Consider the following 21,705-nt stretch of genomic DNA (forward strand, 5'->3'; position numbering starts at 1 on the left):
GCCCCCCGGGCCTGCTCGCCCCTCGCTGCCGTCCCCCGAGGCCACCGGAGCCGCCGCCCCCGCCGCGGGGACTACAGCTCCCAGCGTGCCTTGCGGCAGAGCGCGGGTTACGACTCCCGCCGTCCTTTGCGGCGGCGGCCGGCCTGCAGCTCCCAAGCGCCCTATGCGGCGGTGCCGGGATTGGCAGCTCCCGGCGTGCCTTGCGGTGAGGGCAGGACTACATCTCCCGGCGTCCTTTGCGGCGAGACGAGGCCTACTGAGAAGGGCTTGGGGTGCTGCTCGGTGAGAGGCTCGATATGAGCTGGCAGCCTGTGCTCGCAGCCCAGAAACCAACCGTGTCCTGGGCTGCATCCAGAGCAGCGCGACCAGCAGGGAGGGAGGGGATCCTGCCCCTCTGCTCCGCTCTGTGAGACCCACCTGGAGCCCTGTGACCGGTTGTGGAGTCCTCAGCACAGGGAGGACATGGAGCTGTTGGAGCGAGTCCAGAGGAGGCCATGGATGATCTGAGGGCTGGAGAACGTCCTGTATGAGGCCAGGCTGAGAGAGTTGGGGTTGTTCAGCCTGGAGTCTTCTCTGAGGAGACCTTAAAGTGACCTTCCAGCACTTGAGAGGGCTCCAGGAAAGCTGGGGAGGGACTGTTTACAAAGGCTTGGAATGATAGGACGAGGGGCAACGGGTATAAACTGGAGAGGAGCAGATTTAGACTGGACATAAGGAAGAAATTCTTCACCGTGAGAGAGGTGAGGCACTGGAACAGGTTGCCCAGGGAAGTTGTGGCTGCCCCATCCCTGGAGGGGTTCAAGGCCAGGTTGGATGGGGCTTGGAGCCCCTGATGCAGTGGGAGGTATCCCTGCCCATGGCAGGGGTGGAACTGGAAGGGCTTGGAGGCCCCTTCCAACCCAAACTCTTCTATGGTTCTATCATTCTATGACTACATCTCCCGGCGTGCCTTGCGGCGTCGCCCGGTCTAGAGTCTCAGCGACCCTTGCGGCGGTGCCAGGACTACATCTCCCGGCGTGCCTTGCGGCAGAAGCCCCGAACCATAGCCCGCAGCCACCCTTGCGGCCGTGCCAAGGACTACATCTCCCGGCGTGCCTTGCGGCAGGCGCCCGGCCCGCCTTGTCCCGGCGTGCCTTGCGGCGGCGCGTGCCGGCGGAGCGGGCCGCAGCGGCGGGGGCCGGGGCCGCGGCGATGCTGGAGGAGGCGGGCGAGGTGCTGGAGTCGGTTCTGAAGGCCTCATGCCTGCCGCTCAGCTTCCTGCTCTTCGTCCCCGCCGTGCTCTTGCTCCTGGGGCCGCCGCCCGCCGCCGAGGCCGCCCACGAGTTCACCGTGTACCGCATGCAGCAGTACGAGCTGGGCGGGCAGCCCTACGGTGAGAGGCCCCGGGGAGGGGGGCTCCGGTTCGGGGGAGGCCCCGGGGAGGGGGGCTCCGGTTCGGGGGAGGCCCCGGGGAGGGGGGCTCCGGTTCGGGGGAGGCCCCGGGGAGGGGGGCTCCGGTTCGGGGGAGGCCCCGGGGAGGGGGGCTCCGGTTCGGGGGAGGCCCCGGGGAGGGGGGCTCCGGTTCGGGGGAGGCCCCGGGGAGGGGGGCTCCGGTTCGGGGGAGGGGGCTCTGGTTCGAGGGAGGCCCCGGGGAGGGGGCTCCGGTTCCGGGGAGGCCCCTGGGAGGGGGCTGCGGATCGGTGGAGGCCCCGGGGAGAGGGCTCCGGTTCGGGGGAGCTCAGAGGGCCCTGAAAGGCCGCAGTCGGGCTCAGGTCTGTCTCAGACCCAGGGGAGGCTGCAGCCGGGCCCGTTGGGCCCAGTCTCAGCAGGAGGGTGCTGAGAGCTCCCGCATGGTGCCCAGGAGGTGCTCAGGGACTCTGCTGCGTCCTGGCAGCTCCTACCTGTGGGCTGAACTCCTGTGCTTCAAGGAGCTGCAGCCGTCCGGCACACTGGGGAGCTTGGTGGTGAGCTCGGTTTTGATCTCTGGCCTTCGATTCCTCTACTGATAGGCTGGCTCTGAGCTCTTCAGTCTCCTCTTCAGCCTCAGTGAGCAGTGTCCGTTACTCCAGCGCCTCCTCATTTCAAAGTCCTTTCTTTTATAGTTCTTCCTTTGCAATTGACCTCCAGTTCTTCTGTTCAGTCACTTCCAGGCTGCGATTGTGCAACACCTTTCTTTGCACCTGAAACACAACCTGTTCTGCACGTCCTCCACGTGCGGCAACCCTCAGCCTCCAGCCCCGGTACTTACAGACTCAAAATGAAGTGGTGATTCTGAGTTGTCTTTTACTCCAGATCAGGGCACGTGTTCTGTCCAGGAGTGATCTTCATGCTCTCTGTTTTTTGGCTTCACTTTCAGGCTGCTGTTAATGGCCTGGCACTACAGCCCCACGTTTATTCATAGAATCATAGAATCACCAGGTTGGAAGAGACCCACTGGATCATTGAGTCCAACCATTCCTATCAAACACTAAACCATGTCCCTCAATTCCACGCTGTCTGTGAGGCTTAGTCTCTGGATCTTCCTGATCGTAAGATCAAATGTCAGTAGAAGTTACGAGAGCTATGCCTGCGTGTTTTGCAAACACTGCAGATGCTTCTGGTAGCTTCTGAATAGCTGAAGTTATTTCTGAGTTCTTCCACCACGGTTTCTCAAAATGAATCCGTATCCTAAGACCTCTGTTATTGGGATTTGAGGTGGGAACTGTCATGGGGGAATTGAGCTGTCTCAATGCTCGTGCATTTGTCTTTGCTGGCAGGATTAGTGGGGCAGCAGACGTATGTTTGTAGAATACAACCGTGGAATGGTTTGGGTTGGAAGGGACCTCAAAGCCCACCCAGTTCCACCCTCCTGCCATGGGCAGGGACACCTCCCACTGGATCAGGGGCTCCAAGCCCCATCCAACCTGGCCTTGAACCCCTCCAGGGATGGGGCAGCCACCGCTGCTCTGGGCAACCTGGGCCTGTCTTTGATCAGAAGGCAGCTGCTGTTATAATTTATTATACAGTCTAGGAGAATTTAGATTGTGCCTTAACTCCATGTCTGCATGCATGGCCCTTGTGGATACAATTATAAATTTTTCTTGTTTAGGTGATTTGACCCCTGAGGAGACCAAACTAATGTTAGTTAAGTTAAGCCAGGTTTAAATCCAACCGCTAGCAACGCTCTTATTTGGCGTAGGCTGCGATGCCTTCTGGAGCGCCTTGCTCCTTCCTTCCCTGCACGGTGACCCAGTGTGATGTAGAAGAAATAAAGTTGTAGAAGAAGAAATTGGATTTGGAGCAGTATAAATTGTAAGGTGGATTTGACCCGCTCTGTTTATGTAAGATGTCCTTGTGATCCTCTCTTGGAGAATGCTGGAGCTGCTGGCAAGCCTCCAGACTCCCAAAAGATTGCACTGTCATGTGGGGTATTTGTTATGCTGAAACGGAGAGCAGGAAAGAGTAAGCAGTTTGAGGAAGCCTGCTTGTTTCCTCAGCTACAGAAACATCCCAGTGAGAGCCAAAACAGCGCTCAGGATGGACACGAAGTAGCCTTGTGTCCTTCCACAAAGCAGTTCTGCGCGGCTTGCATCCTGGATCCTACAGCTGGATGCTGCGGAGCTGGAGGCCAGGATCTCTCCAGATGTTTTACTGTGAGGGTATTGAATGCAGCACAGCAAACAAACACCCTGCACGGCTGTGGGTGGGAAGAAGACAGGAAGGTGCACGAATAAGGGAGCCTGGTGCAGCTCCAGTGGGTGCAAGGGAAAAACACTGATCTCTGTTCCTTCTTGGACAAGGGAGGAGAGACGGACTTGGCTCTCTGCAGGTCCTGACTGCTCTGAAGTTCATCAGCCTGTCACCAAGACTGTTTTGAGAAGGGGTTAGGCTCAAGCAAAGGGGATGTGATGAAATCCCATACAAAACCTCTTGCTGTTCTCTCGTTGCAGGCACCAGGAGCGCGGTGCTTAACACAGAAGCCCGCACCGTAGAAGCGGATGTCCTGAGCCGCCGCTGCGTGATGATGCGGCTGGTGGATTTCTCCTACGAGCAGTACCAGAAGGCTCTCCGCCAGTCAGCCGGCGCTGTGGTGATCATCTTGCCACGATCCATCTCTTCTGTCCCACAGGATGTTGTCAGGGTAAAAAAAAAAAAACATTCCCTTTCTCATGTATTTGAGAGGGAGAGAGAGAGGCAGATTTAAGTTTGTTTCTCACTTAAATCCACAGCAATTCATGGAGATAGAGCCGGAAATGCTCGCTATGGAAACCATCGTGCCAGTCTACTTTGCTGTGGAAGATGAAGAGCTGCTGTCAATCTATGAACAAACACGGGCTGCTTCTGCATCGCAGGGCTCTGCCTCGGCTGCAGAAGGTGAGTTCTAACAGGTGGAGGGAAGGTTTAGAGGAAGACAGGCTTGATCTCACCTGTGGGATCATGAACACACCATGAACCAGGATTCTGTTGCATTCAAGTTTTTTCTGTCTCTGTTAAAGTGCTGTGAGAAGGAAACAAAACACAGTATGAGAGAGAATATTACTTGTCTCTATTTGGAAATGTGATCGCATGGAGTTGAGTTCTCAGCTTTATGCCTTTACACATAAGATAGAAAGCAAAACTCAGGTTAAAAACATCCAAGGTGTTAAATGACTACAGTGTGTTGGTAGAAACTAAAGCTTTTTTATGTGGCCACGGGTCAGTTCAGTGCTTTGATGTATTCCCCTGTAAATAGCTGTTCTGTCTTACTGACCTGCTGCTCGTGATTAGCTTCAGGACTACTGGAGAAAAGCTTTTGTTTTAGCAAACTCAAAATATTGGGATTTCAGGACAGAATGGTAATATGTGGTCATCGGGATTCTGTGTCAATGCATAAACACAAGCAACAAGTGGCTTAGATGGCTTAAAACTGGTCTCTCCAGAGCTACTTTGGTGAGGGAAATAAAGGAATGGAATTTCCTCAGGTGTACAGGTTTGTTTTTTTGTTCTAGTTCTGCTACACACGGCAACTGCAAACGGCTTCCAGATGGTGACCAGCGGGGCTCAGAGCAAAGCCATCAATGACTGGCTCATACCCAGCGTGGAGGTGAGTTGTATACGGGTTCAAATTGGCCAAATTGAGAGGTTGCCTTCTTTTGTTGGGACTTCGTGAGATGTTTTGGCTGATGGGGAAAGTCAGGGGAGTCTCAGCCAGGTAATTATCAGAAGCCCTCAGAATGGAGGCTGCTGCAGACTCTGTAGGCACTCGTGTAGGAGTCAGGCTGTCTTTGTACAGGCACCCAAGGGGCGATGCTGAGGTTCTTCTCCCTCTGGACTCGGCACTGGTGAGACCGCTCCTCGAATCCTGGGGTCAGTTCTGGGCCCCTCACCACAAGAAGGATGTTGAGGCTCTGGAGCGAGTCCAGAGAAGAGCAACGAAGCTGGTGAGGGGGCTGGAGAAGAAGAGGAGCGGCTGAGAGAGCTGGGGGTGTTTAGCCTGGAGAAGAGGAGGCTGAGGGGAGACCTCATTGCTCTCTGCAACTCCCTGAAAGGAGGTTGTGGAGAGGAGGGAGCTGGGCTCTTCTCCCAAGGGACAGGGGACAGGACAAGAGGGAATGGCCTCAAGCTCCGCAGAGGAGGTTCAGGCTGGACATTAGGGAAAAAACTTTCATGGAAAGGGTGATTGGTCCCTGGCAGAGGCTGCCCAGGGAGGGGGTTGAGTCCCCTTCCCTGGAGGGGTTTAAGGGACGGGTGGACGAGGTGCTGAGGGACATGGGTTAGTGATTGATGGGAATGGTTGGACTCAATGATCCGGTGGGTCTTTTCCAACCTGGTGATTCTGTGACTGTATGATACGGATCTTCCTTTACAGGGAAGGCTCACGGGGCTAGGTGGAGAAGACCTGCCCACTGTTGTGATAGTTGCCCACTATGACTCCTTTGGAGTGGCTCCAGTGAGTATTCTTTCTTCCTGCAGCTCTTTGTTCTCGTCTGTGTGTTCCTATCTCTTTTTTCCCACGTGGCCTTTGCTTCTTTGTTTTGCTCTCGGCCTTAAAGACACGAGGCAGTTACAATTGGGGTGTGGTGGTGTGCGATCTGAAGGCTTTTCTGGGAATAAGCGTTGGATTCTCATCTTGTTTCTATCCCACTTCCTCCTGCAGTGGCTGTCGCATGGTGCTGACTCCAATGGCAGTGGAATCTCCGTGCTACTGGAACTAGCCAGGCTGTTTTCCCGGCTCTACACCTACCGACGTACCCATGCTGGGTAAGAAACCTCCTTATTCTTGGCTGAGATCAGTTGAGGACTTCTGCTCCAGAGCTGTGGAATGTTACAAGGAGTCCTTTTATTTCTTTGCTCCATTTTGTTTCCCTTCGCTGCCAATGGCCACGCTCCTTGCTTTGGTTTTTTTGCTGTAGCTCTGCTCAAGCTTAATGTGGGAAGTAGATTCCATCCTCAAACACTGGGAACTCCCTGCTTCTACCCTATCCTACCATTACCTGAGCAGATGGGATGTAGGAAAGGTTTGCAGTGGACAATTTGTCATGTCAGGCGCTAACTATTGTGATTTCTCCACACCGGAGTAAAGCTCTTTGGCTGTAGAGTGCAGTATGCTTACACTTCTCTCTCTGCTTTGATGGCCAGGTATAACTTGCTGTTCTTTGCATCTGGAGGTGGCAAGTTTAATTATCAAGGAACCAAGCGGTGGCTGGAAGACAATTTAGACCACACTGGTGAGTAGGGGGCTGGCCTTCCAGTGTGTTCTGTGGCAAAGCTTCTGTTAATACAATAGCGTTAAATGTCTGATATGTGAGAATCTCTTTGTCTGGGCTTTGCTTTTTTGGGATGAAAATCTCGGTGCAAAACACAGCCATAAAGGTTTGGATTTTTCTGTTGCAGATTCCAGCCTGCTGCAGGACAACGTAGCGTTTGTTCTCTGCCTCGATACTCTGGGCCGAGGCAATAGCCTTCATCTCCACGTCTCAAAGCCTCCCAAGGAGGGGACCTTGCAGCACGCGTTTCTGAAAGAACTGGAGATGGTAATGAAAATCATTTTAGGTAGATGGGAACTTGGGATTTACTGTGGGGAGCTGCAGCTCTCCCAAGAGAGAAGGAAGACGTGAAGAAAGGGCAAGCCATTGACATTTTTCATGCATTGATTACAGTCACTTGATTTGAAGTGCAGATAAATCCTCATGGCAGTTCTGAATGAAGCAGGCTAGAGCTGCTGCATCTTTCACTGCACTTCTTTACGGTTTGTTGCTTGCAAAAGCTATTCTGTAGTGACATTCAAACAGCTTTTTTTTAGGCATCAAACCAGCTTTTCAATGGCACTAACTCCACCTTACAGAGGGAGGTGTTTTTACCTTCCAGAACACAAAAAAAATCAAGTCTAGATGGATGGGGTTATGGGGATGGCTTGTCTTTTCCCTCAGGTCATTGCCAGCCAGTTCCCAGAGGTGAAGTTTTCCATGGTGCACAAGAAGATAAACTTGGCTGAGGACATGCTGGCATGGGAGCACGAGCGTTTTGCGATCCGACGCTTGCCGGCCTTCACCATCTCCCATCTGGAGAGCCACCGAGACAGCCTGCGCAACAGCATCATGGATAGGAGGTTAGAAGCCTTGGAGAAGGTTGCAGTGGAAATCCAACCCATAAACTGAAATTGGCCTCGGGGTTGCTTGTGCTGGGTAAAAAAACACTGGGAATTGGGCTCTGGATTCAGGCTCATGCTTGATTCTTCTAGAGGAAGCCAATCCCATAGACAAGTCCATAATCCCGTAGACAAGTCCATAATCCCTTCTTTGGCTTTAGGGCACGAATAGACACTAAGGCACTAACCAGGAACACTAGGATCATTGCTGAGGCTTTGACAAGGGTCATCTACAACCTCACAGACAAGGTAAGAGCTGCCTGTGGCACCGTGCTAGCCAGATTTATCCTGCCCAACTGAGCTTGCTCTCACCAATACCCTGGGTTGTTTTTTTAACTTGCAGGGAGCGCCTGCAGATCTGCAGATCTTCACGGATCAGATGGTGAGTGCAGTGCATTTTTATAACCTGTGGGAAGAAGGAATCAAGAGTCTGGGAGAGAGGTCTGGTCTCAGCGTATGTGTAGTTGACTCCCTTTATTTCATGGTATGTTTCTGCAGCAGATCCAGGAGGAGCAACTGGAATCGGTGATGGACTGGCTGAGCAGTCAGCCCAGGGCTGCCCAGCTGATCGATAAAGACAGCACCTTCCTCAACACCTTGGAATATTATATGGGGCGCTACCTGAAGGATGTCAAACAGCATCACGTAAAGGCAGACAAACGGTGAGAGAAGAGATGAAAGAACCAGCTAGGTCATGCAAACTGGCTTCCCCCTCCAATGAATTGTGTCTCTGAGCTGCAGCTTTTCTGGCTTTTTGGCACGGAGCTGGAAGTGATTGCTCTTCTCTGTTCTCCTGTCAGTTTTGGTTCGTACTCTCTGTTCTCTCACAGAAAGCTCTTTATCATTCCTCACAGCACACTAACAGCTCCCAGCAGCGACAACCTCTGTCTGCAGAGCTTGTTCGTTCACTGTTTTGGTTCCACCCTTCCCACTCTGAGTGCTGCTTTTCTCTGAATGCAGGAAAAGACTAAGGTCCCCCTGAAAGCTTTCTTTAATTGCAAAAAGGCAGTTTCCATCCTAACCTGCTTCGGTTGAAGCAGCATAATGAGCCCAGTGAGCAATCTTCCGTGTGCGTCCTCTGAGACAGCTGAGCAGCGTGTGTTCTGAATTGTATCCTTAAGCTTCTGATTGTAGGAAAGGAAGACTTGACAGCTAAAATCAGTTCAAAACTGGTAGGCAAGGGGGTCATGCTTCCCTGTCTCTGCTTGGATGAGCTCCTTGCGAACAGAGGTCTGGGCTGCCCATACTGCAGTGTCAAGAACTGTAACGCATCCTGAAGAGTTTCTTCTTTCCACAGGGACCCTGAGTTTGTTTTCTATGACCAGCTGAAACAGGTGATGAACGCATACAGGTAAGGAGTTCCCTTGGGCACGTTGGGCTGTTGTTCTCTCTGTAGTGGTTCCTGCTGCAGCAATTTCATGAGTTCTTCCTTTACTGCAGGGTCAAGCCAGCCATCTTCGATCTGCTCCTGGCGGTCTGTATCGCAGCCTACCTTGGCGTTGCCTATGTTGCGGTGCAGGTAAGAAAAGAGAAGCAGGAGGCAGATGTATTATTTTCCTCATAAATCACATTAGCAACAGTCACTGGGGCTTGCAGTCCCGGCTGGAACAATAATGCCACCCCACTTCTTAAAGCAGTAATCCTGGGAGACCTTGGAGCAGCTTCCAGTGCTGAAAGGGGCTCCAGGGAGGCTGGAGAGGGGCTCTTGATCAGGGAGCGCAGGGAGAGGATGAGGAGCAATGGGTTTGAGCTGAAAGAGGGGAGATTGAGATGAGATTTTAGGAAGAAACGTTTTGCTGTGAGGGTGGGGAGGCCCTGGCCCAGGCTGCCCAGAGCAGTGGTGGCTGCCCCATCCCTGGAGATGTTCAAGGCCAGGTTGGATGGGGCTTGGAGCCCCCGATCCAGTGGGAGGTGTCCCTGCTCGTGGCAGGGCTGGAACTGGATGGACTTTGAGGTCCCTTCCAACCAATTTCACGATCCTATCATTCAAAACAGCTGGCTGGTTTGAGGTGTACGTTTGGGTATCTCAGTTGGCTGTGCTGATGGCAATCTCTTGCCATTGTAGTTCAAAACCGTGTTTTATAGAGCTCCTTCTGTTGGTCGAGGACCTGCATAGCCTCACTTGTTAGGCTAGTTTGGCATTTAAACATCTTCAGGCTGAAACTTCTCAAGGTAACTAAAATCTGCTGTAATGGTAAAGGTTTGCAGCTTGTTATGTAATTTGGGGGTGTTATGAGATCCTTCTGGAATCTCAGCTTGGGATGCAGCTTAGAATCTGCATCTTCAGGGTTTTGTTTAAGTATTAAAGCCACTGCGAGGCAGGTTTCTGGTCCTGGCTGGGTTCTCTTGAATGAAAGGGAACCATTTTAAGCTAATGTAAATTTTCATCTCTTCATGTTATTTTGTTTATTATTTCTTTGGGGAAAATAATAGTGACCAGTGTCATTCATACATGTATTGAAACCTGAAGCTTTCTCCTCCCCTTCAGGAGGAACAGAATTGCATCCAGAAATGGTAAAACCCTTGACAAGTGCTTGTATCCTCACAGTGGGGGGATACAGGCCTGCACAAACATTTCAGTAAGCCATCCCTTTCTGTACAACTTGAAGTAACTGGCTGCTGTGTTATAATTCCTCTTAATTCATCAAGTCCCACTCTCTTCAGGATGCAGGTACTAGGGGATGATCCGAATGAGGTATTGCATTTGCACGTTACTATTGTTTTAAGCCTTCTAGTAAGTCTTGTCTCTGTGTAGAACACAGTCATTTTATTAGAGTTTATAAGGACTTAGTTTCTTATTTTCCTTCTCTTTGCAGAACTTTGGTCTCCTTTACAGGATGATACAGAGATTCTCTCTTAAACCTAAGCAGCAGTGAAGCAACGAGTCATCACCCGTACAGCAGCACTGAGCCATCGGTGAGCCCATCAGGAACCTTCTGCCTTCCATTGAATCCTGCTGTTTTTCTTCCTCTCTCTTCTCTTTGCTACTCAGAGGAAGGCAGAAAGAAAATGAAATTTTAACTCTTGTGCACCTTTTAAGTGCTTTTCTTCACCTTCTTCCCCTGACTTGCACCACGTTTGTTTTCCTTTGCTTTTTGGCGAGGGAGAGGCTCAGAGACTTTCCTAATTCCTGCAGGTTGTTTAAAAACTGAACGGCTGATTCTGAGCAGCTTCTATGAGTATAAAATCAAGTCCAGCACCTTCGTGGACACGTGCCATACAGCCCTCTTGGAAACTGAAGCTACAGAGTAGAGCAATGGGTTCTCTCTGCCCAGCAAAGGAGGACTCAGAGCAGTTGTTTAAAGGCAAAAAAAAGCGCACATGCAAATTAAAGAGAGTACTAAGAGCATGTTTTCTTATGACACCTCTTCCTTGAGCTCCCTGCCTGGCTTGAGGAAGGTGTGCTGAGCAAGCAGTGTCTGGAGCAAGCATCTTGCATTTTGTTTAGACTGTGCAATAACTCGTTCCCTTTTAGGAGCTGCACTGTAAACCATCTTGACTGTTATTGACAGAATGAGGAAAGCTTGTTAACACGGGTTCCTCGCGTTAGGGTTCTTACCAGGACAGGTTCTCTCCTGTCTCTGTTGGAGGATGCGTTTTGCTGTGTTCTTGATTTCTCTAAGAATTTCTGCTCCTTGAACAGTTCACAGCTGCCACCCCTCTGTCCTCTTGCTTGGTTTTAAGGGGTGTTTTACAGTCCCCGCTGCTGCAGGATTGAGTTCCGTGCTGCTCCATGTATTTAAAATTAATAGTGAGAGCAGCCCAGTTCCTGCTGAGCTCTGGTCTGTAATCCCCTTAGTCTTCATTCCTCAGTTTACATTTCCAGATTGATGGGTTCTGGATTTTGGGGTGTTTTCCCATGTTCACCTGCATCTCAGGGTCTCATTTCACATTTTGCAGCTCTATTAATTCTGGTAACACTGTTCCTGGCCTGCACGTATGAGCAAGTTCCCAAAGTGCTTGTTGCTGTCCTTAGATGTGCTGCCCCCAGCGTGTATGGAGGGAGGCAGGTCACTTAGTCATTAAAAAGCAAAACAAAACCAATAATGAAGTTTTATGAATGTCATTTTAAACGTGGCTGTTTCTAGAACTGTTCCTAGGAGAGAGTATCTTGGAAGACATGCACTCTATTACTTTTACCCTTGAGCAAACCTTATTTTTAGATGTTTCTGGATGGGGAAAGCTATGTAGTTGCCCAAAACAATTGCCAGTGCTGTGCAAAGATCAAGAGGGCCAGGTAACCAGTTGCTGGAGTGTTGTCACCATCTTAAGTCTTTCCTGAATTCCACCATCCAAGGTAAGCAGGATACTTGTCACCACTTTCTGAGAGCTGAACGCCCTTACTGGGTAGCGTTGAACTTTGTTTACCCTCAAGTTCTTCTGGAAAATATATCACATTCCCGACTACAGGTCCTAGTTGTAGTTCTAGAAGCTGTCCTGCCACTCAGCAGCGCCCGAGTCTTCTCTGTAATTTATTCTATGCACATGAGATCTCCTCACATGCCACGGTGACTACCTGTTTTTTTTAAAATGACTGCTTGTATTTCAAACAGCATCTTTTCCAGAGGCTGAAAAGCTCTTGTGGGTGTGAATGAAGGCTTGCCCTTTTCTGTATACAAGGAAAACTCAAGCCATGCATCCTTGTCTGCACCACAGCTGCTCTGCACTGGCTGCCCCCACTCCTTTTCTGCCTTGTCCTTTGGATGAGGACCAAAGAAAGCACTGATTTCCATCCCTCTCTCTCTTGTTTCCCCCTAGGCTCCTCCTTGGAGGACCCTTACCCCAGGATGTGTGCTTTCTGCTACTGTAAATGTGTAGCAGCTTGTTCTTTAAAGGGTCTTTTTCTTTTCCAGGAGAGCGTGCTGGTGGCAGGGACTCCCTGTAGCATCAGCAGGTGGAACCAAGCACTCCTGAAATGCCAGCCTTACAGGGAGACTTGCATTTTTTTTCTGATCTTTTGAGTGATTATTTAAAAAATATTCTGTACATACATGACGTATTTGTGACACTCCTCTACCAGATGAATTTGTAATGACCGGAGTGGCTGGAAGACGAACTTGGATTGTTTTCCACTGGTTTTCATGCTCTGCCTTTAGAGCCTACGTGTGTTGTGTAGGATCAGAACACGCGTGGTACAGTGGCGATCTGAAGAACTTCTCTAGATTCTGAATATCTGGAAGTGGTTTCAGAGGCCTCCAGCTGCATCATTCAGCTGCGTTATGCTTGGAGAAGGGGGTGTTCCCTCCAATCTAGGTTAATGAAACTCCGTTACTTCACTGAGACAAATAGCAAACCCACAGTTACTGGCAATCCTGCTGCAGCTAGACTTGACGCATATAAGATTTGCGAGTAGTGGGCTAGAGAGAACAGAACAGGGCCGACGCGTTCTCCCGTGCAGTGGAGACTGTCAGGCTTTGATATTCCAGAGGAAAAGCTCAAAGTTCAGAGTCAGAAACGTCCACCCAGGCACCCCCGATGTGGTTGCAGCTCTGTCCCTGCCAAGGTTGTAGCATTAAAACAAACTATTTAGCTCTTTGTCTCAACAATAAACAGCTCACACTTTGGATGTAGCGCTGGGAGCCAGTGGCAGCTGTTTAAAAGAAAGGTGGGTAGAGGCAAATAAGGAGAGTTCATGCTCTCTCATGCAAGGGTGATTTGTCCTCTGCTTGGCTGCCTTTCTGCTACTCTCCCTGGCAGTAAGTTCTGCTACAGAGAAGAGTTTGTGCTTTCAATCAAAGTGCATTTAAACACGATAAACTCAAATCTGAGATAGTCCAATTCCAACTTGAGCATAGCTGGAACAGAGTGCTCATCCCAGGAGTCCAGTTGGTTCCCACGTTGCTGTTTCCTTTGAGAAGTTGACAGAGAAGCTCCTAACTAGGCCCTGCTCTTCTGTTGAAAACAGGAGCAACGGTGCCGATCTGCACTGCGGCGAAGCTGCTCAGTTCTGTCACCAACACAAAACGCAAAGGCAGAAATACAAGAGTTCTGATAAAATTAAAAAAGTTCTCCCCAACACTGAAGAAGAGCTCTGTGTCGCTCTTTCTTCTGGCCCCTGTTTTCACCTCTTCTTTGTAGCAGGAGTTTGCCTGGCTGGGCGAGAAGCGCTATGTCCACGTAGACACGAGGGGCGAGCATACTTGGAGCCATAAAATAATTCTCTTTGCTCTCTCTCTGACCCAACACGTCCTGGTGCTGTCGGAGACTGCAGCTCACAGAAATCTGCTTTTCCAACAGGGTTTCAGCACTAAAGCCGTTTGTTTTGTCCACTCCCACCCACACAGGCCCTAGTGGGAATGGTAGGCAAGTCGTTTGGCCGTTGTAGTTGATCTCCCAAATACCAGAAGCTGGTTTGTTGTTATGAAATCAGTGCTACTGTGCAATAGGGATGCAATCATGTACTCAGTGTGAAGAGGAAAGACCCCGCAGCCAAAAAGGAGCCGGATGCCTGCTGGCTGTGGCTGGAGGAGCCCCCACGATCTCTTTATATGTTTAAAACCACAAATAACCCCCAAATTGCTGTAGGGCTTGGTTGGTTGGTTTGTTTGAAGTCACACGCTCTCATATTATTCATAACGCAAGCCAAAATCCAGAGCTTCTGCACCTCGTGGCCAAGCTGGGTTTTATATTTCAGAGCCGTTCAGTCTTGACTTCTCAATTGGAAATGATGAGGTGCTACTGTCTGTCTTAGTAAATTTGGGCTCTGGGTATTCAAATGTGGGCTCCCACTTTCTCCCTTGGATCTGTTTGATTTCCCTTTATAGTTATTGGATGGCAACTTCAAGGTTGTAATCTGGAATATATGCAGCTCAGGAAAAAGAGTTGATTTATCTGGCAATGTTGACCTAATTATTTATCTCTTATGTATATTGAGGTGAATATTTAAAAACTAATAGAAAATTCAATGCAGTTGATTTACATATTTTTTTTCTGATGATAAATGTAATAATATGTAAGTATTTTAACATTTTTCATTTCCTTATTTGTTTTTCCCTTGGAAAAATAAACTGGGTGAGGAGGTTTGATGAACAGATTTCTTGGACACCTATTTGTTGTTGGAAGCTCAGAAAACAGGAATCTCCTTGCATTAGGGACGGGTGGACGAGGTGCTGAGGGACATGGTTTAGTGATTGATGGGAACAGTTGGACTCGATGATCCGGTGGGTCTTTTCCAACCTGGTGATTCTATGATTACTTAAAGGAAGAGACCCCCTGCAAAAAGGGAGAAGATGCATCATCCTTTCTACACAGTCGAAACTGAAGTAGAGTGATAGGTAAGACCCTGAGCAAGATTCCAGCACCCTGAGGTGAGAGAATCCTAATTTACTCAAAGGGCTCATGCTGATTTGAGGCAATTACAGTTTTTAGAGGCAGCTTGGATACGGTGAGAGCCTGGCTGGCCGCGGAGCCAACACGGTGCACCTCTGTCCCTACCAAGCGAGTTCCTGAACAGAATCATGGAATGGTTTGGGTTGGAAGGGACCTCAAAGCCCATCCAGTCCCACCCCTGCCATGGGCAGGGACACCTCCCACTGGATCAGGGGCTCCAAGCCCCATCCAACCTGGCCTGGAACCCCTCCAGGGATGGGGCAGCAACCACTGAACTGGGCAACCTGGGCCAGGGCCTCCCCACCCTCACAGCAAAACATTTCTCCCTAAGATCTCCTCTCAATCTCCCCTCTTTCAGCTAAAAACCATTCCCCTCGTCCTGTCCCTGCCCTTCCTGATCCAGAGCCCCTCCCCAGCTTTCCTGCAGCCCCTTTCAGCGCTGGAAGCCGCTCTAAGGTCTCCCTGAAGCCTTCTCTTCTCCAGGCTGCACACCCCCGGCTCTCCCAGCCTGGCCTCGTACGGGAGGCTCTCCAGCCCTCACATCATCTCCGTGGCGCGCGCGGGCAGGGGGCGTGGCTAAGGGGGGCGAAGCCCAATCACCGGCCTGGATGGGCGGGGCCAGTTTCCGGGGGCGTGGCTAAGGGGCTGTGGAGAGCAGCCATTGGCCGAGACCATGGAGGGGCGTGGCCACAGGCGGTGGGCGGGAAGGGGGCGTGTCCATTGGATGAGGGCGGGAAGGGGGCGCGTCCATTGGATGAGGGCGGGAAGGGGCCATGACGTGGAGGAGCCCGAGCGGCGGCGCTGAGGGCGCTGCGTTCGGACAAGTGCGGTCCCCCGGACCCCCTCCGTGCCCCGTTGCTTTCCCCGCCCCTTTCGTTTACCCCTATTGCCCCCTCGGCCCCTTTGGTTTGCCCCCTTGCTCCCCTCGTTCCTTCGCCCCTATGGCCCCTTGTCCCTTCCCTTCGCCCCCTGCACCCCTTTTCTTTGCCCCTTCCCTTTCCGCTCCTCTTTCCTTTGCCTCCTTCCCCCTTTCCTTTGCCTCTTCTGTCCCTTTGCCCCTTTCCTTTGCCTCTTTTTCCCCTCGTCTCTCTTTCCTTTGCCTCCTTCCCCCCTTTCCTTTGCCTCTTCTATCCTTTTCCGCCTTTTCTCTGCCCCTTTTGCCCCCTACATCTTTCTTTAGCCCCCTTTTCCCTTTGCTCCTCTTGCCCCTCTGTGCCCCCTTCCTTTCCCCTTTTGCCCTCTTGCCCCTTTCCTTTGCCCCTTCCCTTCCCAACCCTGTTTTCTTTGCCCTCTTCCCCCTTTCCTTTGCCTCTCTATCCTTTTGCGCCTTTTCTCTGCCCCTTTTGCCCCCTCCACCTTTCCTTTGCCCCCCTTTTTGCTCCTCTGCGCCCCTTTCCTTTACCTCTTTTGCCCCCTGGCCCTTTCCTCTGCCCCCGTGCCCCTTTCCTGTGCCCCATTCCTTTGCCCCTTCCCTTCCCAAGCCTCATTCCTTTGCCTGCCTGCCCCCTGCTTTGCCTTTTTTGACCCTTTGCCCGCCCATTGCCTGTTTCCTTTGCTCCTTTTCCCCCCGTGCCCCTTTCCTGTGCCCCTTTTCCCCCCCGTGCCCCTTTCCTTTGCCCCTTTTGCCCCCCGTGCCCCTTTCCTTTGCCCCTTTTGCCCCCCGTGCCCCTTTCCTGTGCCCCTTTTGCCCCCCGTGCCCCTTTCCTTTGCCCCTTTTGCCCCATGCCCCTTTCCTGTGCCCCTTTTCCCCCCCGTGCCCCTTTCCTTTGCCCCTTTTGCCCCCCGTGCCCCTTTCCTGTGCCCCTTTTCCCCCCGTGCCCCTTTCCTTTGCCCCTTTTGCCCCCCGTGCCCCTTTCCTTTGCCCCTTTTGCCCCCCGTGCCCCTTTCCTTTGCCCCTTTTCCCCCCCGTGCCCCTTTCCTTTGCCCCTTTTCCCCCATGCCCCTTTCCTGTGCCCCTTTTCCCCCCCGTGCCCCTTTCCTTTGCCCCTTTTGCCCCTTGTGCCCCTTTCCTGTGCCCCTTTTCCCCCCGTGCCCCTTTCCTGTGCCCCTTTTGCCCCCCGTGCCCCTTTCCTGTGCCCCTTTTGCCCCCCGTGCCCCTTTCCTGTGCCCCTTTTGCCCCCGTGCCCCTTTCCTTTGCCCCTTTTGCCCCCGTGCCCCTTTCCTTTGCCCCTTTTGCCCCCGTGCCCCTTTCCTTTGCCCCTTTTGCCCCCGTGCCCCTTTCCTTTGCCCCTTTTGCCCCCGTGCCCCTTTCCTTTGCCCCTTTTGCCCCCGTGCCCCTTTCCTTTGCCCCTTTTGCCCCCGTGCCCCTTTCCTTTGCCCCTTTTGCCCCCCGTGCCCCTTTCCTTTGCCCCTTTTGCCCCCGTGCCCCTTTCCTTTGCCCCTTTTGCCCCCCGTGCCCCTTTCCTTTGCCCCTTTTGCCCCCCGTGCCCCTTTCCTTTGCCCCTTTTGCCCCCCGTGGCCCTTTCCTTTGCCCCTTTTGCCCCCCGTGCCCCTTTCCTTTGCCCCTTTTGCCCCCCGTGCCCCTTTCCTTTGCCCCTTTTGCCCCCCGTGCCCCTTTCCTTTGCCCCTTTTGCCCCCCGTGCCCCTTTCCTTGTCCCTTTCCCTCCCCTCCGGCTCTCCCACTCTCACTGTTGGTGCTGTGTTTCTCTTCCCATAGGATGCCCAACTCCAAGGACCTGCTGGGGACGAGCAGCTCGGATAGCGGCCCGGAGGAGGAGGTGGTAGAGGCCAAGGTACGGCCTGGTCTGGAGAGGAGGGACAGTGGTTATGGGGTGAGGAGGCTGCTCTCCTCCCCAGTCACAGGGTGCTGGGCCCAAGGGCTGCATCTTCCTCTTGGGCTGCTCATGCTGCTGATCTCTTCTTCTAGAAAAGAAAGAAAGAAAGGGCCTCCAAGTCAGAGAAAAGACTGAAAACAGATGCCAAACCTTCGAAGGCGACAGAAAAATCTGCAGGACAAGGCAGAGAAGAGGAGGACATGTTCCAGGTATGGAGAGCACGGGTCTGCTCAGGAACACATCTTTATACTCTCAATGCAGCTCTTTCAAAACTCAGCATTTTTCATAGAATCACCAGGTTGGAAAAGACCCTCCGGATCATCGAGTCCAACCATTCCCATCAATCACTAAACCATGTCCCTCAGCACTTCATTCACCTGCCCCTTAAACCCCTCCAGGGAAGGTGACTCAAACCACTCCCTGGGCAGCCTCTGCCAGTGCCCAATGACCCTTTCCATGAAAAACTTTTTCCTAATGTCCAGCCCAAACCTCCCCTGGTGGAGCTTGAGGCCATTCCCTCTCGTCCTGTCCCCTGTCCCTTGGGAGAAGAGCCCAGCTCCCTCCTCTCCACAACCTCCTTTCAGGGAGTTGGAGAGAGCAATGAGGTCTCCCCTCAGCCTCCTCTTCTCCAGGCTAAACACCCCCAGCTCTCTCAGCCGCTCCTCTTCTTCTCCAGCCCCTTCCCCAGCTTCGTTGCTCTTCTCTGGACTCGCTCCAGAGCCTCAACCTCCTTCTTGTGATGTGTAGTTTGCTGCGGGGTTGGGTTTAACATGGGCCCTGTGTCACCACAGATTGGGAAGATGCGTTACGTCAGAGTGTCCTCCTTCAAGGGGAAAGTGCTCGTGGACATCAGAGAGTTCTACACGGACAAGGAAGGTGACATGAAACCGGGGAGGAAAGGTACAACCGCACGGGAGGGCTTGGCACGGTCTCAGCCTGGGTGGCAGCAACTGGAGAAAAGCACAAAGAATGAGTGTGAGCCTCCAGTGAGATCTGGAGCCTAGGAATCATAGAATGCTTGAAGGGACCTCAAAGCCCATCCAGTTCCTCCCCCTGCCATGGGCAGGGACACCTCCCACTGCATCAGGGGCTCCAAGCCCCATCCAACCTGGCCTTGAGCACCTCCAGGGATGGGGCAGCCACCACTGCTCTGGGCAGCCTGGGCCAGGGCCTCCCCACCCTCATAAGGAAAATATTTCTCCCTAAGATCTTCTCTCAATCTCCCCTCTTTCAGCTTAAAGCCATTTCCCCTCGTTCTCATGCCCAGCAAAGACTCAGTTAATATGGATTTTTTTGAGGAACGTTTCGGTCCTTGCTGTAGATTTTGTTGTTAGGGCAGAGGAATTTGTTTCAGCTTGGTTTGCTTCGTAACTACTAAGCATGGTTTTCCTTCCAAAAATTAATTTCCTTCCGAGAAGTTATAAGTGCAAATTACTTGCTTAGAGGGAGCTCTGTATCCTGTAATGAATATGGGAAGCAAAGCCCTCAAGCTTTTCTGTGCCTTTGGGTGCAAAGAGGGAAAGGAACACTGTGGACTCCTTCCAGGCTGGAAAAAGCACACCCACAATACAAGACAGAAGATCTGTCCGTTAAAACAGAGATCACAAAGAAATGTTTTTCTTCATTTAAATACTTCCTCTGCTGTTCTTCTCGGGAGTTCTTGGCCCCTGATCTTTATCTAGAGAATTTAATAAAGCTTGGGCCCTTGTTCTTTAATGTGGTTCTCGCTAAAGCCAAAAGGAACAAGTTGACAACATCTGGCTGGAACCTACACAGCAATTCCAGTGCCGTGTTTGTTTTGTAAGGAAGAGGGACAGGACATGAAGACCTTATTTGTGCTGGATCTAAAATGAAGGTAGTTCTTCTCTAGTGATGAAGTCATACCACTGATTTCTTTTTAGCAGCAGGGTTTTTAAATAGAGCTAGAGTTGGCATTATCTCCTTTGGGCAGCTGAAAGCTTGGTGTCCTAACTAACAGCTGTGTGGACTTGGGTGCTCCTAGAATCTCTTCCTAGCTCACGTGGGTGGGAATTTGTACTAAGGAACAGGCTATAAAAGGTTGTGGGAATCTTGAAGGGCAATTAGTGTTTATATTCTTATATGATGTGCTTCCAGTACTGAAAAGGGCTGCAGGAAATCTGGGGAGGGGCTCTTGGTCAGGAAGGGCAGGGATAAGATGAGGGGAACGGTTTTCAGCTGAAAGAGGGGAGATTGAGAGGACATCTTGAGAAGAAATGTTTTCCTGTGAGGGTGGGGAGGCCCTGGCCCAGGTTGCCCAGAGCAGTGGTGGCTGCCCCATCCCTGGAGGGGTTCAAGGCCAGGTTGGATGGGGCTTGGAGCCCCTGATCCAGTGGGAGGTGTCCCTGCAGGGGTTGGATCTGGATGGGCTTTGAGGTCCTTTCCAACCCAACCCATTCCATGATTCTATGGTGCTTCTGTGATAGGACTGAGCACTTGTTGATATGGATGCTGAAGTGCTGGCACAACTGCCATGCTTAGAAAGCTGCTTCTGTTTCTGGTCTGTGCCTCTGCCTCATGTTCCAACTTCCTTTTCTGTAGCTGGTCTGAACAAGCCAATCTGGTGTCCTCCTTGATGCTTCCCTCTTGCCTCCTCTGAACCGTCTCCTTTTGCTGTTGTAGGGATTGCCTTGTCTGCAGAACAGTGGAACCAGCTGAAGGAGATGATTCCCGAGATTGATGCTGCAGTCAAGAAACTATAAACTGAAAAATCTTGGACACCTTCCATCTGATTTCTTTCCTTTAAGTGCACTGACATCTATAAAGCCAAGGATCCTCACCTGGAGCCTTCCCCTCACCTTGGTGATGTTTCCTCACTCAGGTGGTGGTCATGCTGAAAAGACCAGCAACTCTTCTGCTTTCGAGCTCATAATGAGCACCTGGAACTAGAGGCAGGGCTGGCAAGTGAGACGGCAGCAGGTTTGGTCTCAAGATGAGTCTGCAGGTGAGGGACAGGACCCCAGCCTGGCTTCAGTCTGCCACGCGGGTTCTTCAACTGTTCTACCTCTGGGACTGCCTTCCCCTGGGTTTGCTCTTCAGTCAGATGGTTTCTCTACCTCATATTGCCATCCCCTGTGTTTCCTCCATGTCATTCTTGCTATTTCAAGTACTTTCTGTGCCGGTGAGGGTTGTTTGGTGGTTTTTTGAGTGAAGAAAGGGATTATTATTATACCTTAGTGACTGGTTTTTCTGTAGGGGGTGAATATGCACAATAAATGTGTTTGCATTATAAAAAGGGGAGTCACAGCGTTTCACGGGCTGGTACCTCGACTTGTCGTTTCGGGCTGGTGGATCAGAAGGAGAGTGCCCTGTAGTGTTTATTCTCATGGCATGTTCACAATAATCCCACTATATGGAAATGGTTCTGCTCCAGGTTGTGGGAAAGGGCAAGCTTGAATGTGGATCGTTCGAAGGAACTGGTGATTAGGCAGCCTGTTAAACAGAGGGGTAACTAAAGGAGGGCAAAGAATATTCCTTTCCTTGCAACAGAGAAAAATGACAAGCTATGGCAAGAATGGAGTGAGGACGTTTCACGCTTGAGCTCTAAACGGATCCCACTTTGGGCTCAGCCGCAGCAAGCGGAGCCTTCCTCAGCAAGACTTTTTCCAGACTTTTCAACAGCTTGCGTCTTCCATCTATTTTTGGTTTTCCTCTTGCCCTGGTTTCCATAGTATCCAAATGCTTCATGCTCTTAAATATATCTGACACTCGCAACACCTTGGTGAAGTAGGAGGTAGGAAGGGCCTTGCTGGATGGAGGTGCTGGGGCTGTAGCAGCTCCTCAGGGCTGGGGAGAAGGTGTGGGCTGGAGCAGTAAATTGAAACTAGGCTTCCCTAAATGCTGGATTGATCTTTCACTAGGGGTAGCAGGAAGAAAAAAAAAACAAAACACATATCTATCTTCATAAAACTGTCTCTGAAAAACATTTTGAAGGGCTCGGTGCCATAGCTGCTTGGAGCAGGGGTGGAGATGAGCGCTCAGCTAGTCTCTATTCAAGTG

General features: G+C 51.5%; 3 protein-coding genes across 8 annotated transcripts in view; 2 read left to right on the forward strand and 1 right to left on the reverse strand.

Annotated features, from left to right (window-relative positions):
- TLE5 (TLE family member 5, transcriptional modulator) overlaps positions 1–21,705 on the reverse strand; it is a 179,729-nt gene that overhangs the window by 74,710 nt on the left and 83,314 nt on the right. The gene's annotated exons all lie outside the window — the stretch shown is intronic.
- NCLN (nicalin) lies at positions 1,116–14,614 on the forward strand. Of its 5 annotated transcripts, none has more exons than XM_069878102.1 (16): positions 1,116–1,372; positions 3,909–4,099; positions 4,188–4,332; positions 4,947–5,041; positions 5,807–5,887; positions 6,095–6,198; positions 6,577–6,665; positions 6,832–6,971; positions 7,368–7,546; positions 7,747–7,834; positions 7,929–7,967; positions 8,084–8,247; positions 8,883–8,936; positions 9,026–9,104; positions 10,402–10,501; positions 13,823–14,614. In XM_069878102.1, exons 1-15 carry the CDS (start codon positions 1,192–1,194, stop codon positions 10,459–10,461), a joined length of 1,689 nt encoding a protein of 562 aa, XP_069734203.1. In that variant the 5' UTR covers positions 1,116–1,191; the 3' UTR covers positions 10,462–10,501; positions 13,823–14,614. The 5 variants fall into 5 exon arrangements, with proteins under 5 accessions (XP_069734203.1, XP_069734204.1, XP_069734202.1 ...); XM_069878103.1 differs by lacking the exon at positions 13,823–14,614 and adding an exon at positions 12,439–13,815; XM_069878101.1 differs by lacking the exon at positions 13,823–14,614 and adding an exon at positions 10,722–11,632.
- On the forward strand, positions 14,836–20,871 carry LOC138731921 (activated RNA polymerase II transcriptional coactivator p15-like). Of its 2 annotated transcripts, none has more exons than XM_069878227.1 (5): positions 14,836–14,859; positions 17,571–17,646; positions 17,781–17,897; positions 18,480–18,588; positions 20,329–20,871. In XM_069878227.1, exons 2-5 carry the CDS (start codon positions 17,572–17,574, stop codon positions 20,406–20,408), a joined length of 381 nt encoding a protein of 126 aa, XP_069734328.1. In that variant the 5' UTR covers positions 14,836–14,859; position 17,571; the 3' UTR covers positions 20,409–20,871. The 2 variants fall into 2 exon arrangements, with proteins under 2 accessions (XP_069734328.1, XP_069734327.1); XM_069878226.1 differs by lacking the exon at positions 14,836–14,859 and adding an exon at positions 15,673–15,738.

Source organism: Phaenicophaeus curvirostris, chromosome 28 (assembly GCF_032191515.1).
Source record: "Phaenicophaeus curvirostris isolate KB17595 chromosome 28, BPBGC_Pcur_1.0, whole genome shotgun sequence".
NCBI lineage: Eukaryota > Metazoa > Chordata > Aves > Cuculiformes > Cuculidae > Phaenicophaeus > Phaenicophaeus curvirostris.

Bases quoted from the DNA above. Each gene is read 5' to 3' on its own strand.
- NCLN (XM_069878102.1), top strand. From the start codon at position 1,192: ATGCTGGAGGAGGCGGGCGAGGTGCTGGAGTCGGTTCTGAAGGCCTCA. The intron at 5,042-5,806 runs GTGAGTTGTATA...CTTCCTTTACAG, and splicing joins GGCTCATACCCAGCGTGGAG to GGAAGGCTCACGGGGCTAGG. The intron at 8,937-9,025 runs GTAAGGAGTTCC...CCTTTACTGCAG, and splicing joins CAGGTGATGAACGCATACAG to GGTCAAGCCAGCCATCTTCG.
- LOC138731921 (XM_069878227.1), top strand. From the start codon at position 17,572: ATGCCCAACTCCAAGGACCTGCTGGGGACGAGCAGCTCGGATAGCGGC. The intron at 17,647-17,780 runs GTACGGCCTGGT...CTCTTCTTCTAG, and splicing joins AGGAGGTGGTAGAGGCCAAG to AAAAGAAAGAAAGAAAGGGC. The intron at 18,589-20,328 runs GTACAACCGCAC...TTGCTGTTGTAG, and splicing joins CATGAAACCGGGGAGGAAAG to GGATTGCCTTGTCTGCAGAA.